Source organism: Mus caroli, unplaced genomic scaffold (genome assembly GCF_978045245.1).
Source record: "Mus caroli unplaced genomic scaffold, Mus_caroli_1 scaffold_13, whole genome shotgun sequence".
NCBI classification, from domain to species: Eukaryota; Metazoa; Chordata; class Mammalia; order Rodentia; family Muridae; genus Mus; species Mus caroli.
Genome location: NW_028227268.1, coordinates 70,330,173 through 70,343,285, shown reverse-complemented (window position 1 = coordinate 70,343,285; position 13,113 = coordinate 70,330,173). Strand labels below are relative to the sequence as shown.

General features: G+C 48.0%; 1 protein-coding gene across 1 annotated transcript in view; it reads left to right on the top strand.

Moving 5' to 3' along the window:
• The first annotated feature begins 1,313 nt into the window (after positions 1–1,313).
• The window catches only part of Fstl4 (follistatin like 4), a 438,866-nt gene continuing 427,066 nt past the window's right edge, over positions 1,314–13,113 (top strand). Inside the window, exons 1-2 of the mRNA XM_021176957.3 lie at positions 1,314–1,518; positions 10,527–10,662. Of these exons, the coding sequence (XP_021032616.1) occupies positions 10,537–10,662 (126 nt within the window). The 5' untranslated portion in view covers positions 1,314–1,518; positions 10,527–10,536. The remainder of the gene's footprint in view (positions 1,519–10,526; positions 10,663–13,113) is intronic.

Here is a 13,113-nt window from a genome sequence, read left to right as displayed (position 1 = left end):
TGGGGATTCATTCATGGATGGCATTGGCAGAAAATCATGGTCAAATAGCAGAGAGCATTATTCTGGCCACAGCCCCAGGGCACAGAGAATACTGCTGCCTTTTTATATCTGAGTGCAAATCTTGGTGCTCACTGGCCAAGTCACAGCTGACTATGACTTGGAAGTCACTTTGATTTTTTTGCAGCTGAGAAGAAATTACAACCGGATCTGAGTTGCACCACTCTCTGGACAGTGGTGGCAGGAGGGCTAGATTCTACACCAACAACCTGAGCAAGAAAGGCTCTGTCGCCCCACTCACTGCAGTATCTCCCTGAACCAGCCCAGAGGCTTGTACTCCAGGGGCCCAATGGAAGGACAGACTCAACCAGCCTTTCGTATTTCCACAATTTCTTTTCTATTTAACTAATCTTATCTGCAGGGAAGTCCCGTTGAGCCCGCCTGCAAATCAGGAGAGATCCCAAAGGCATGGGCAGGACAGAAAGCCACTGGACATCCACACCAGCACAGTAGGAGGCAGGACCTGGGCAACTGTGAGGTTAGGTCGAAAGTGACAGAGGTGTTTGCAACTTAGCTGAGCACATATGAAAAGCTGTGGAGGAGAGAGAGAGAAGAGAAGAGAAGAGAAGAGAAGAGAAGAGAAGAGAAGAGAAGAGAAGAGAAGAGAAGAGAAGAGAAGAGAAGAGAAGAGAAGAGAAGAGATGGAAAAGCCAGGAAGCCGCGGTCTTAGGCCCAGGAGAGGAAAGTGTCTTGTTTTAGGAACAAGACACGTTCCCGGCTCAGCCTGGTCAGGCTTGGCAAATGTCACCTGGGAATCTTGTAAGCGTCTCTAGTTGGGAGTAAAGAAAACTTTGCTCTTTCACAGGTAGTTGGTTCTCAATGCAGGGAGGAGTGTTCCCAGCATATTGCTTCAGGGACATCTCTTTTGGTGCAATGTACCGACCCCGTAAGGCTTCACGAGAAATGGCCGCTGATTAAGAGCAATCCTGCGCTTTGAGCAAAGCACAACCTTGGGGGAGGCTGGCCCGGAAAAGAGCTTAGAGGAGAGGAGGGGTAAGTGGGAAAACAGAGGCAGGGGGTTGTCACCTGCTGAGCTTCCTGGGAGCCAGGGGAAAGAGAGCTGCCCGGCCCAGGTGGTGCAGGGCACAGGGAATCCTCGCGCTCTGCTTGCGCGCCGGGCTGCTCTACACCTGCCGCGGGGTTTGACCCGCAAGCGGGCGGGAGGCGAGCACAGGTGGCGGCGATTGGGCAGGCGGGGCCCGGAGGGTGACGTCACGGGCTCCGGTCCCGGCGGCAGAAATAGGGCAGCCGCGGCAGCGGTGGCACAGCGGCGGGCGGCGGAGGCTCGGAGAGCTGGAGCTTGGACTGTCTTTAGCACGCCGGGGGACCAGCCGACAGTCGGAGACGACCCAGCGGAGGACGCGGGGTCCGGGTCGCCGCCTCTGTCGCCGCCACGGGGCGCTCCCTCCCTTCCACCCGAGTCCGGCCACCTGGTCTTTCCCTCGGCCCCGGCCGCCGTAGGTAAGCGGGTCGCAGCTCCGGAGAAGATGCGGGTGTCTGAGTCCTGTCACCGCCGCCAGCTCGTCCCGCTGCTCTCCGCCGGGGTCCCGACGCCCGCAGCTCCGCAGCTCGCTGCAGGGCCCGGTGCGGGCGTTCGCAGGTTCTCACTGCCCACGCCTGGAGAGCCAAGTTTGCGCGCCTGGCTACGGGCACGGGACCACAGGGCCGGGACTCGGCAGGGCCACCCTGGATGCGCTAGGACTGGGGGCTAAAGCTGGGGCACATGAGGTTTGACACCCGGGGATCAGCGGTGGGGAACGGAGTGATCCTTATAGGCGCGCGGGGCGCCACGCAGAACTGCTCTGGCTGAGCCCGAAGCTCGCGATCCGCACCGAGACCCTGCAGGCGCCGCTCTTGGGCTCTGAACCCCCGGATGGTCTCAGCCAAACCTTAGCGACAGACCCTGGCTCAGACCTGTGCCCTTGGCTGGGATCTAGAGTGCGGGGCGGGCATCCTTTGCACCTTCTTCCCCTCCGCTTTGCGGGGAAACTTGCGTCCCCTTGTCGCAGCCAAAAGATAATCTGCGCCTCTCTTGGCCCTCATTATCTCATGGCCCTCGGTGTAAGGAGCTCAAGAAGAGGGCATCCGGGCAGAACCCTGCCCTGGGAACCTTGTGGCTTTCATCCTGCGAGGCCACAGTTGTTGCCAGTAAGCAGCTGCTGTAACCCATTGGGAAGTCAGTCTCTAGGGAGCAGTTTGTCCTGAGGATATTTAGGTGGGGGGATAGGTGCTAAAAGCAACTGTGCTGACTGACTTCGGCCCCTCTTTGCTCCACCGAAGGAAAAGAGACCATTTCTAAGTTTCAGAGGAGACCTGGGAAACGCAGGCAGAGCGCTGCTCTTGGGGCGCATGTCGCCTGGAGTTTGGGTAGCACTGCAGCACGAGGCTTTGAGCACTCTCTGCAGCTGACAAAGCCGTGTCCCACTTGGCTTCCCCTATGCCTGCCACCTGAGGACTTCCTGTCCTGAAACTTGCAAGGGAAGAAACTGACTGGCAGCGGTCGGTAGGGCTCGTGGTGCCCAGAATTTGGCGAGCGTCTATGCTGTCCTTTGGTCAGCTCAGAGTTCTCTGGGAGTTGCCCCCCGCCCCCACCAGGTCTGCATTTTCTCCCAGAGCTGGTCCACCTTGCCCTGCCTAGAGGACTTCCCTCCAGATAACCCGCTCTTGACACTGATGAATAGCGCTTTGGTAGTCTCCCCTCCGTCCCCTCTAGGTGTCGCTTCTATCGAGCTTTCCATGAGTGAAAAACAGCGCCAGTAGCTTTGGTCTGTTGTCCTAGTAAATCTGTTGCAAGCCTGTGCTCCAAGAATTGTACTAGGTACCCTCTCCTGCCACGAGGTACCCAAATTCACCCACCCCTTTATATGCCTTACATAGAAATGGAGTACTTGCTAGCCAAAAAAAAAAAAAAAAAAAAAAAAAAAAAAAACCGTACAGAGAACAACACCCCTTGGCATTTTCTAAGGAGGAAAAGGGGGGGGGGGGTGCTGAAGAAGACGTCAGGACTTTTCCAGAAAGCCCTCAAGCCCAGCAGCCACTGTTGATGCAAGGGAGAATTTTAACAGTCTGTTCTCATCCCTGACACTGGCCAGTATCTGTTCCGGTCCCTCTGACTTTGAGGATAGGCTCTGGTGTGGACATTGGTGTGGAAAGCAAACGAGTGGGGGAGTGACTAGGACTTGTGTGGTATCATAACCCCAGCACTTCTCTCTCTGGCAGAACCCAGTGACTCCCTGTTTTAGTTGTGTGAGAAGGGACCTTAGGCCCAGGTCATTCTGCCACCATCAGCTGAATGCTGGCTTTCTTCCTCCTATCATGGGGCCCAATACCTCACTCTTCCCAGAAAGACTTCAGCCTGAACCAAAGGTCATCCAGGGAAAGGGTCCATGTGTTAGCATTCCTAACTATGTTGTCCCAGTGGCTTTACTTTTCCTCTTAGAATTTGAGGTTACCAAGTTTTGTTAATCACAGAAAGGCTTTCCCCACCCCAACCCCCTTTCCCAGAGAGAGACCAGCTCGCTGAACTGGGCATTGTCAGGACTTTGATTCCCCTGGTTGTGCCCAGTAGGTGAGAGAAGGAGGGGGAGACTGGGTCACTCACCGTGATTTTCCTTCTGTTAAGGAATTGGAGGACCTGTTTATTTACTGTGCTCTCATGTGATGATCTTCTGTTTGACTTAATAGCCTGTTTCAGGAACTGGTATTGAATGGTTACCATTTGACAAACCTGTCCCAAGTGTCTACCCACTTCTGGAGGTATCTTTTCTCTCCAAGTCCCACCTTCTTGCTTATGTGTAGTTACTGTTTTTTCCAAACAAGATGAAATTAGGTATTTCAAGAGAGCATCTCTCTTAAAGTGGTTTGCCTCTTACTGAATAACACTAAGACATGGAACATCAAATATAATGGGAAAACCATGGTTTAAAGGACATATTTAGGAGTTATCTGAAGGTTGGACAGATAAGGGTGATAGAAGCCATAGGTGAATGTGTAAAACTTCAGTTCCAAGATGAATGCCATCAATTTACACATTGCACATGGAATTATTTAGATCTTCAATGCAACAATTGTTGGAAAATAAAGAGTTCATAATCAATAGAAAATTCAACTTACAGCAGACGAGATAGCTCAGTGGGCAATGAGATAGCTCACATGCTCTCAGGTTTGAGTTTGAACCCCAAGATCCACACATGGAAGAAGAGAACAGACTTCTGCTAGCTGTTCTCTCACTTTTAAACACACACACACCCCCAAATAAATACATGTAATAAAAACATAGAAAATGCGATTCCACTTAATTACAGTTAGCTTGGTAGATGCTTATCTTCTCCAGGTTGGAATTTTCGGGGCTATTTGGGGAAATTTGACGTGCTTTTCCTTTTTCCTAAAACACACACAAATCAAAACTAGAGTCTAAACCTTTCAGCAGAAATTATGATGTAGCCACTGGTTTCAGGTTGAGTTTGTGCAGTCCCCATTCCCCCAACATCAGGCAGATACACAGAAGAGGATGGCAGGGCTCTGGGGCTTCCCATTTGATAACTCCCAATTGATTGTCACCAGGGCATGGTGTAAACTATAGTTCGATTCAAGTACCAAGCAGATGTCTAGAAATGCAGGTGCCTCCAGGGTTTGCTCTCTTAAAGGCTCTACCAAGTCATCTCTGTCATTTCTAAGCCATTTGTGTGTGACTAATCCATAGTGACTGGCCTGGTAATGTTCTCATGTTCTGGAAAAGAGGTCAAGAGAGAAAGAGAGCTGATGAACAGTGTCCCCAGTGGCTAGCATTCCCACTCATCCTGAAAGGTTTGGTTACAGGAATAGACAAGACAAGACTTGCCTTAAGCACATAACCATGTAAGACTCTGGCCACTGATCCTGCACAGCTTACATGTTGGTTTGTGGTTTCTGGGTTGGGGCAGACCTTTTTTCTTCTTCTTTTTTTTTTTTTAAATGAATTCATATTAGGTTTAGTCTTCCCCTAATAACTTACATTTTTAGTCATGGCTTTTCAACTTTCTTCAAAAAGCAGCTTGGCATTTGGAATGTTGCATCACGCTAACTTGCCATGACTATAATTTTAAGCACGGAAAGAGAGCACAGACACAAGTCTGTTTTATAGCGCAAATCCCGAGGTTTGCACAGAGAGGCTACACCACTGACAAGCACACACAGGATTTGGAAGAGGATGCAAATCTGAGGAGGGTAAGAAAGCAGAGAAGTGTTCAGGAAGTGAGATGCTAGGTTAGAGGATAGGTCTGTGCAGTGGCTTAGTTCTAAACCTTCAATGACTCACTAAATCTACAGGAGACAGGATGGCAGCACCTAGCTCTCCTGGTTGTGAGAGAGTGTGGAGGACCAGGTGGGGACCAGAGAAAAAGGTGAAGTGCCTCTCTTCAAACTAAGATATTTTATCCTGCCAAGTGACTGAGTTGTTTGGAAGCTGAGACTGTCTCAGCTCCTTAGAGGAGGCCAGAGGGACTCTATCCTGGTGGCGATGTAACCATCTGGCCATGGATGAATGAAACATACAATGAGTGAAGTGTAATCTCTGAATGAGGCCCAAGTTGATGGTCAGAATCTGCAACCTTATGAAGAGCTCATCCCCACCCCAGTGATGGAGGGATTCTTACTAAAGGCCAGCAAGATGATTTAAATTGGAACCTCAATGAATTCAGCAGCAGATTGGCTTCCTCAAAGTGACTTGTGCTCCCTGGAGTCAGAGGAGCACCCTTACCTCCTAGCAACCTGTGTCATTTCTCTTGGAGAGTGTGCCAAGTTGCACCCACTTTGGGAGCAGGTACATAAGGGTAATAACTTGGCTCTGAATCCTTGCATGGTCAGAGCCTTGACAAGCAAAGGAGGCTGGTTCTGGGTATCTTTCAGGGGCAAGAAGGGACTCCGGGTTCAGGGCCTTCCTCCTAGCTTGCCTTGTGTAGATTGACTGGGTCATGTGAAAAATCACTGCCTACCAAGATTACAAACTGGCAAGGGTGGGGAGGTATGATGGACAGGTCATAGCAGAACCACCCACCTGCTCATTTACATGCCATGTAGCTCTGGCAGGGTACTTACCCTCCCTGTGACCCTGCCTCCTCTTGTCATCAGATGGGGAGGGAGAATAGTCACTGCTTTCTGCATGGAGATGAGGCATGTCTGTAGAGCAGACTGAATAGTACCTGACACATAGTAATTGCTATGTAAGTGTTAACCAAATAGAGAGTCTCTATTTGCTTATTAGACAGATCATCAAGATTGATTTAGACCCAATATTAATTCTTCTTTTTATTGACTGAATTGTCATAAAACTCAAGTTGAAAAATTTTTAGGCTGTTGCTGCTCTAGATGTAATGAATTGTCAATCACTCTGTGAATAAAATGACATCCAAGACATATCCACGGTGTAAATGAAATCAGCTCGTGGTGGCCAAACTGAGCTGCGTTCTATAAAGAAGCTGCGTAGGCTTATTTAAGCAGTTGGTCTGGCTCACGTGTCTCCCTAGCTCCAAATAAGGTCTTAATAGGGAATCTCAGTGCGAACTGGATAAAGACCCGTACCAGCTCTAGCTGCCAAGGCTGGTACTGGGGTCGGAATGTCCTGAAACACCTCTCAGAATCCAGCCGGCTTAATGCTCACCCTCTGGGTCTGCTTCTTAAATGAAGCTACATGGTGCTTGCCAAGGCAATAATTGAAATGAATGGATTTTATTTTGATACTATCCATTAATAATAAAACACCAGACATAATTGGTCTTAGATTACTAGGCAAATTGAAAGTAAAGCGTTAGATTTCGTGGCTTGCATATTTCATAATTCTGGGAGTTGACAGATGTACATTAAGTAGGATGGATTTTGATTATCTCTGTATTTTTAGTGGGTTTGGGCAAGGAGGCATGACAAAGGAAGTAAGCAGACCTTTAAATGGAGGCGCTTACCTCAAAAACATTATTTATTAGTGGACTAAGTTATCAGCAAATTTAAAAAAGAATAGAAAGCATAGTCTTTCTCATTCTAGCTCAAATTACTAAAGTTAGCTTTTAAAATATGCAAAAGTCCAATAGCTGCCATCTGCAGTCTCTGGAACACAGCTCCAGGTTCAAAAGAGGATAATTCATGGGGAATATGAAGCTGCCCTATTTATTTTTTAAAAACAAAACAGAGCGGTTGCATTGCGGGGAAATATTCTTTTCCAGCCCTGCCTGAGGGGGTTCTCCTTCCACCTTCCCGTCCCTCTGAGCTCTGCCCGTCACAGTCAGGCAGCCTGCCGCTGGTTCCTATCACAGGCCTCACACAAGTAGCAGCTGAAGCCACACTATGGAAAATGCACATCAGGTACAGAGATGGTGACCTTGTGATGATAGTCACTGGCCACCTGGGCTGCTTCCCTCAGCTCAGCTTTGCCAATGGATGCCAAAACCAAAAGAATGGCTGAAGAAAGAATCAGAGAAATGGGGGTCTCCGGAGACCTTCTCTACAAGATAGCTATCCCTGGCGACCGTGTCCTTTCATAAGCCAGTGTGTGGTGTCCCACACTTGACTCTGCCTTTTCTTCCCAGTGGGCATCTGTCTCACACATGGGGACGCAGGCAGAGAAACATGGTATACAGCACAAGTGGCTTTGTTTGGTGGCCATGGCCACTAATGACTGAGTGACAGCCCTTGTCTAGGTCAGAGATTCTTAAACTGTATTCCAGACCCCTTTTCACCTCTTACATAAATTAGATATCCAGATCAGATATCTGATAATAAATCTTAAGGACGTTTACTTACTCTGTAAGATTTAAGTATTATTTTTAAGTGTTTGTATGCTAGAGAGCAGGTGCCTCCCACTCCACCCCAGACCTGAGACACCAGATCCCCCTGGAGCCTGCCTGCGTTACAGGTGGTTAAGCTGCCAGGAGCATCAAACACAGATCCCCTGCAAAAGCAGTACAAGCTTTTAACCACACAGCCATGTCTCCAGCCCCCAGGAAATGTATTTTAAAACAATTCTTTAGTATGCATGCACTTTTACTATTTGTTAAAGATGAAAGTAAATTTGCATACTGGTGAGATGGATGCGCATGAGGGATTAGGCTCTGGCATATGTTTGATACCGCAGGAGGAAGAGCATCTTTGGCGTTTCTCGGAGCCGATTAATATTTTGATTTTGTAATTGTCAGTATTGAACACCATACCACAGAAATACATAATACAAAATGGCAGAAGGGTGCTCAGGACCATTTTGAAACAGTTGGAAATTTGGTCCTGCTCCCGAGCCAAAATTCTTTTAACAAGTTTTATGAAATTCCAGCCAGCAACTCAAATAGCAATTTTAAAAATCAAACATTCTTACACAATACCATCCAAATACATATATACTCATTTGATACTTACAAGCTGAGGAATGACGGTAGGAAAATATTAAGAGACTTTGTCTTCTGTAATCAAACCATTATGTTTCCATAAGGGCAGAAAACTTTGTGTGCCAAGGTGTGGCAGGCACTATTGGGTGGCAGTGTGTTGTATAGTGTAAGGCAAAGTCTTGTGTGCTCAGAGCCAAGGCTGCCATGGGGTGGTCATTACATGGTAAGCATTGCCAGAGACCCAGATTCACTGTGCATTTGATCTTTAATTAATTACTGGTTCTATATTTTACTGTTTATGGCATTCTACCGTTGTCCAATTTTTAACAACCCCTCCCTCCAAGAGGAAACACTACCTTTGAGGATGTGATCCACATTAGAAAGGCTGAGGTCCTGAGAAGAGTCATCTAAGGCCATTACTTGAGTATAGGGCAGGATCTACAAGGTGTGAATCAATGCCAGTTGTAATTTAGTCTCTAGGCCAGGTCATCTGGGATGCTAGCCTCTAAAGAGGCCTATGTGTTTCCATTTCTGTGGGCTGGGCCAAGATGTGGCATGGAGAACCTGTAAGTAAATACCATCAAATTGATTATTGACGTACACTCAGAGTGAACGTACACTTAAAAAGTGAACAGGCAAGCCAGTGAGATGGCTCTGCAGGTAAAGGCACCTGCCACCAAGCCTGGTGACCTGAGATTGATCCCTGGGATCCACACGATAGAGGTACAGAACTGACTCCTGCAAGTTGTCCCCTGACCCCCAATACATACACTAGCATATACTCCCACCACAACACACATCAGCATACCTCCCCACAACCCCCACCACACACACACATTTAAAAAATATTAAAAAGTTCAGCTACTCTGTGCAGTCTGTCCTCCCTATATCAGCACATGAGGTTTCCTGAGCACTGCTCACACCCGAGCCTCAGTGTCCCTCAGTCTCCGGTCAACTTGAACCGTCCCTTTGTTTTAGTCTAGGACTTGAGGACCAAGTGAGTCTCAGGAAACAACTTCCAGGTTATTGGGACTTCCCTGGCTGGTGCTTATATCCTGCTGCAAACACTGAAATACCAGACCTTATGATGCTGTTGTGAAGTTCACCATTTTGTAAAGACAGAGAGACGTTGCTACATACTTACTGTTATTCCTCGTTAACATTTCTTTAAACGTGTTTATTTATTTAGTGTATGTATGTGGGGGGTATGTATGCCATTGTGAGACAACTTGCAGAAGTCAACTTTGGGGGGATCAAACTTAGGCAGTCAAGTTTAGCAACACGTGTTATCACTGGCTTGGTCACCTCTCCAGGGTGTCATCATTGGCTTGGTCACCTCCCCAGGGTGTCATCACTGGCTTGGTCACCTCTCCAGGGTGTCATCACTGGCTTGGTCACCTCTCCAGGTGCTCTGCAGCATTTCCTAAGCTTCATATGCTTAGCCCCAGTCCTTTCTTAGGAAATTGGGGCATAGATGTGCCCAACAGATGTCACTCAGCTGACTCACTCTGCTTGTCCTTATAGATGTGGTTGGTGGCATTTTAAGTGGGACACTGTCTAGTTGCTTACATTTTCAGAGTTCGACTGTGTGCTTGGTACCAGCTCTTTCAGTTCTCAGCATGTTCCTGTGAGGCCTGCAATACAGCCCCCGTTTTAGAGACAGTAAAATGGGCCTAGACGTAATGCTATCATTTCTCCCAAGTAAAACAAAAGGGTTTGTACTATATGTTATATTTATATTTAGATTAATCTGATTCTTCATGTGAATGCATGGGTGTACATGTGCGTGGTTGCATGTGCATATGGGAGTCAGAATTCAACATTGGGTGTGGTTCCTCACCAGCCAGCCATATTGATTTTTTTTTGAGAGGCCCAAGGCTGACCAATTAGGCAGTGCTGACTGGCCAGTGAGTCTCTGGGATTTCCCTGTCTCCACCATCCCTGTGCTGGGATTAGTGATACAGACTGCCACTCCCAGCTTTTAATATGGGTCTGGGGCTCAAACTCAGGTCCCAAAAACCCATCTGCCCAGCCCCTTAGGTTGACCTGATTCTATTTGCACATCATTTGCTATGGCTTCCTCCCACTGCTTTCCCCGATGAGCTTTTATTGTTTTCTCAACAGACTGGACAAAATGAAACCAGGAGGCTTCTGGCCACATCTTGCCCTACTCGGCGTCTCCCTGCCGGCCGTGCTGGGATGGATGGACCAAGGAGCCAGCAGAAGCCCGAATATGGTTCCGGGAGAGTCGCAGGCAGAGGTATGGTCCCGGCACTAAGGACATGGCACTTCATATAGACTGCTTTTCTGTGTTACAGTGTCCGAGTGTCTAATCTCTCTCCCACTTTTAGATCAACTAGGCCACTGTGCAAGTTCAAATTGCACTCCTTTTTCTGGTAGGGGACAGGAGGCGACAAGAGGCATTGTCACAGGTGGGCTATGGCTCAGAAATCTCTCATCAATGAAAGCACCCCCCATACTGTGTTTCTTCATGACACATTTAGCCACCCACAGAGACCCTTCCAGGACTGTCCTCTCTGTGTATTTAATAAAAAAAACTTTACAAATTCAGACTAATTGGTGGCGCACACCCGTGCGAAACTGATGAAGTATTTTAATGACAAAATGTGTCTTAAAAAAGAAACAGGCCACTCTTTGGGTAGATAGATAAAAAAGAACCAAGCTGAGAAAGAATTGGCCAGCCGAGGTCTGGAGGGAGACAGCTTTAATGAACAGATAAGAATGATTAATGGCATGCTAGGTGTATATAAACCCTTCTAAAGAGCTTAGAAAACTCACTCTCAGAAACCTCCCCTGAGGGCCTGGATGGGCTGCTAATTGCTTAGTGATCTCTAGTCTTAAGTATTCTACACCCTAGCCCTGCTCTAGGGAGCAGGCTCAGTGAATTTGGGGTGTCTTCATGAGTTTGGGGTACATATGGAATGTAGGATATCTTGCAAAGATGCCTTGCATAGGTGCTGAACTTTGAAAGTAAGCACCCCTTCACTAAAGCCACCTGGGACCTTTCTCTCTGCTTCAAGGAGCTGAGCCCTTATCAGGGCCTTCCCAGGCAGCCACACTTCCATTGTCTTCCACTGATACATGCCGGGGATCCTTTCTCTGTACCTGTGTGTCTGTTCCTGGGGAAGGAGAAATCAAAATTACCCCAAAAAAGTCAACATTCCCAGAGAGTGGATAAAGGAACACACAGCACGAGTTAGGATTAACGCTTTGTTTGATCAAATGGGTCTCTTTCATTGTTACCTAATTGTCCTGCGATCCCAAACCTCCGAGCCTTACTCTTCAGGGACTTTCGGAAGTGATTTAATGCACAGCACTTCTGCTGCTGAAGTTGGGGCTGTGTGATTTTGTCTCAAGTCGATGATTAAATAGAAACACTATCGCTCCTGTCTAAATCTATGAAGGACATACCTTAACGTTGCTTTGGAAGAGTCTAATGGTGGCTGCGGCTGGGCTGGTGAGAGCTGCATTTCCCATGTGGGAAGGGCTTCGTTTTTATACTCCTATCCCAAGGGGAACCATCACTTAAGTCCTACAGATCCATCCTTGAATATTGAATAGCAAAGCAAACAGGCAGGCCTTATGGGGAGCTTACTCTCCTGAAGGTGGGGGGCTCCTTGGACCTCTTTGGCGAATCACTTATTTCAATTAAGAGGCAAGCCAATTAAAGTAGGATTTAGCTGGCGGTGAATGGAAGGCAAGTTAATATCACCCAGAGCCTCCTTACATGACCACTTAACACCAGGGCTTCCTGGCTTTGTGTAACAGCGGAGGCAGGAGCTGCATGCTGGAGGAGGGAAGGCTTCTCTTTGTTTGGGGTTATTTAACCCCCACCCCTACCCCTAGTTCCAGCTGTTTCTCCCATGTCCAAGAATGTCACTGGCTGCTTCAGGAAGGAGGGGATGACAACAGTCTCCTGGAGGCAGGTGCAGCTGGCCATTGGTCAGACCTCTCAGCTGTAGCTCTATTTTCTGCTGCTCCCGAACTCACTGAGCCTGCTCCTAGCTATGATTAATGAGAGGGTCATGTTGTGTGGGCCGAGTCGGTGGAAACTGAGGGTGGCTTCGGCCAATGTTCAGCTTCTGGGAGCAGAGCATTTGCTGTAGTGGGGGTGCTTGCTGACGCTGGTTATGCTCGGAATGCCTCCCTGGTATGTGTATATCACATATCTGGTATGTGTATGGAACATGCCTGATCATCTAGCACGTTGAGGCCAGAGCAGGACATAGGGCATCCTCTTCTATTGCTTTCTGCCTTATTCCTGTGAGGCTGGGCCTCTCACTGAACCCGGAGATAGCTTCAGCTGTTTTATTCGACTGGGATAGATGGCTAGCAAGCCCCAGGTATTCTCAGGCTTATATAGCAAGTGTTCTTGCCTACCGAGCCTCCTCCCTAGCCCAGGCCATCTTTTCTTAATATATGTACCCTCCTGCCCCTTCTCTAACCCAGCCATTCTCAACCTGTGGGTCCGGACCCCTTCACAGGAGTAGCCTTACATTACAATTCATAACAGTAGCAAAATTACAGTTATGAAGTAGCCACCAAAACAGTTTTATGGTTGGGGGGGGATCACATGAGAAACTGTATTAAAGGGTCACACAGCATTAGGAAGATTGAGAACTACTGCCCTAACCTAAGTCCTGGTTCTGACGCCTTTTCTAGAACCTTCTTAGACCACTGTTAATCATAT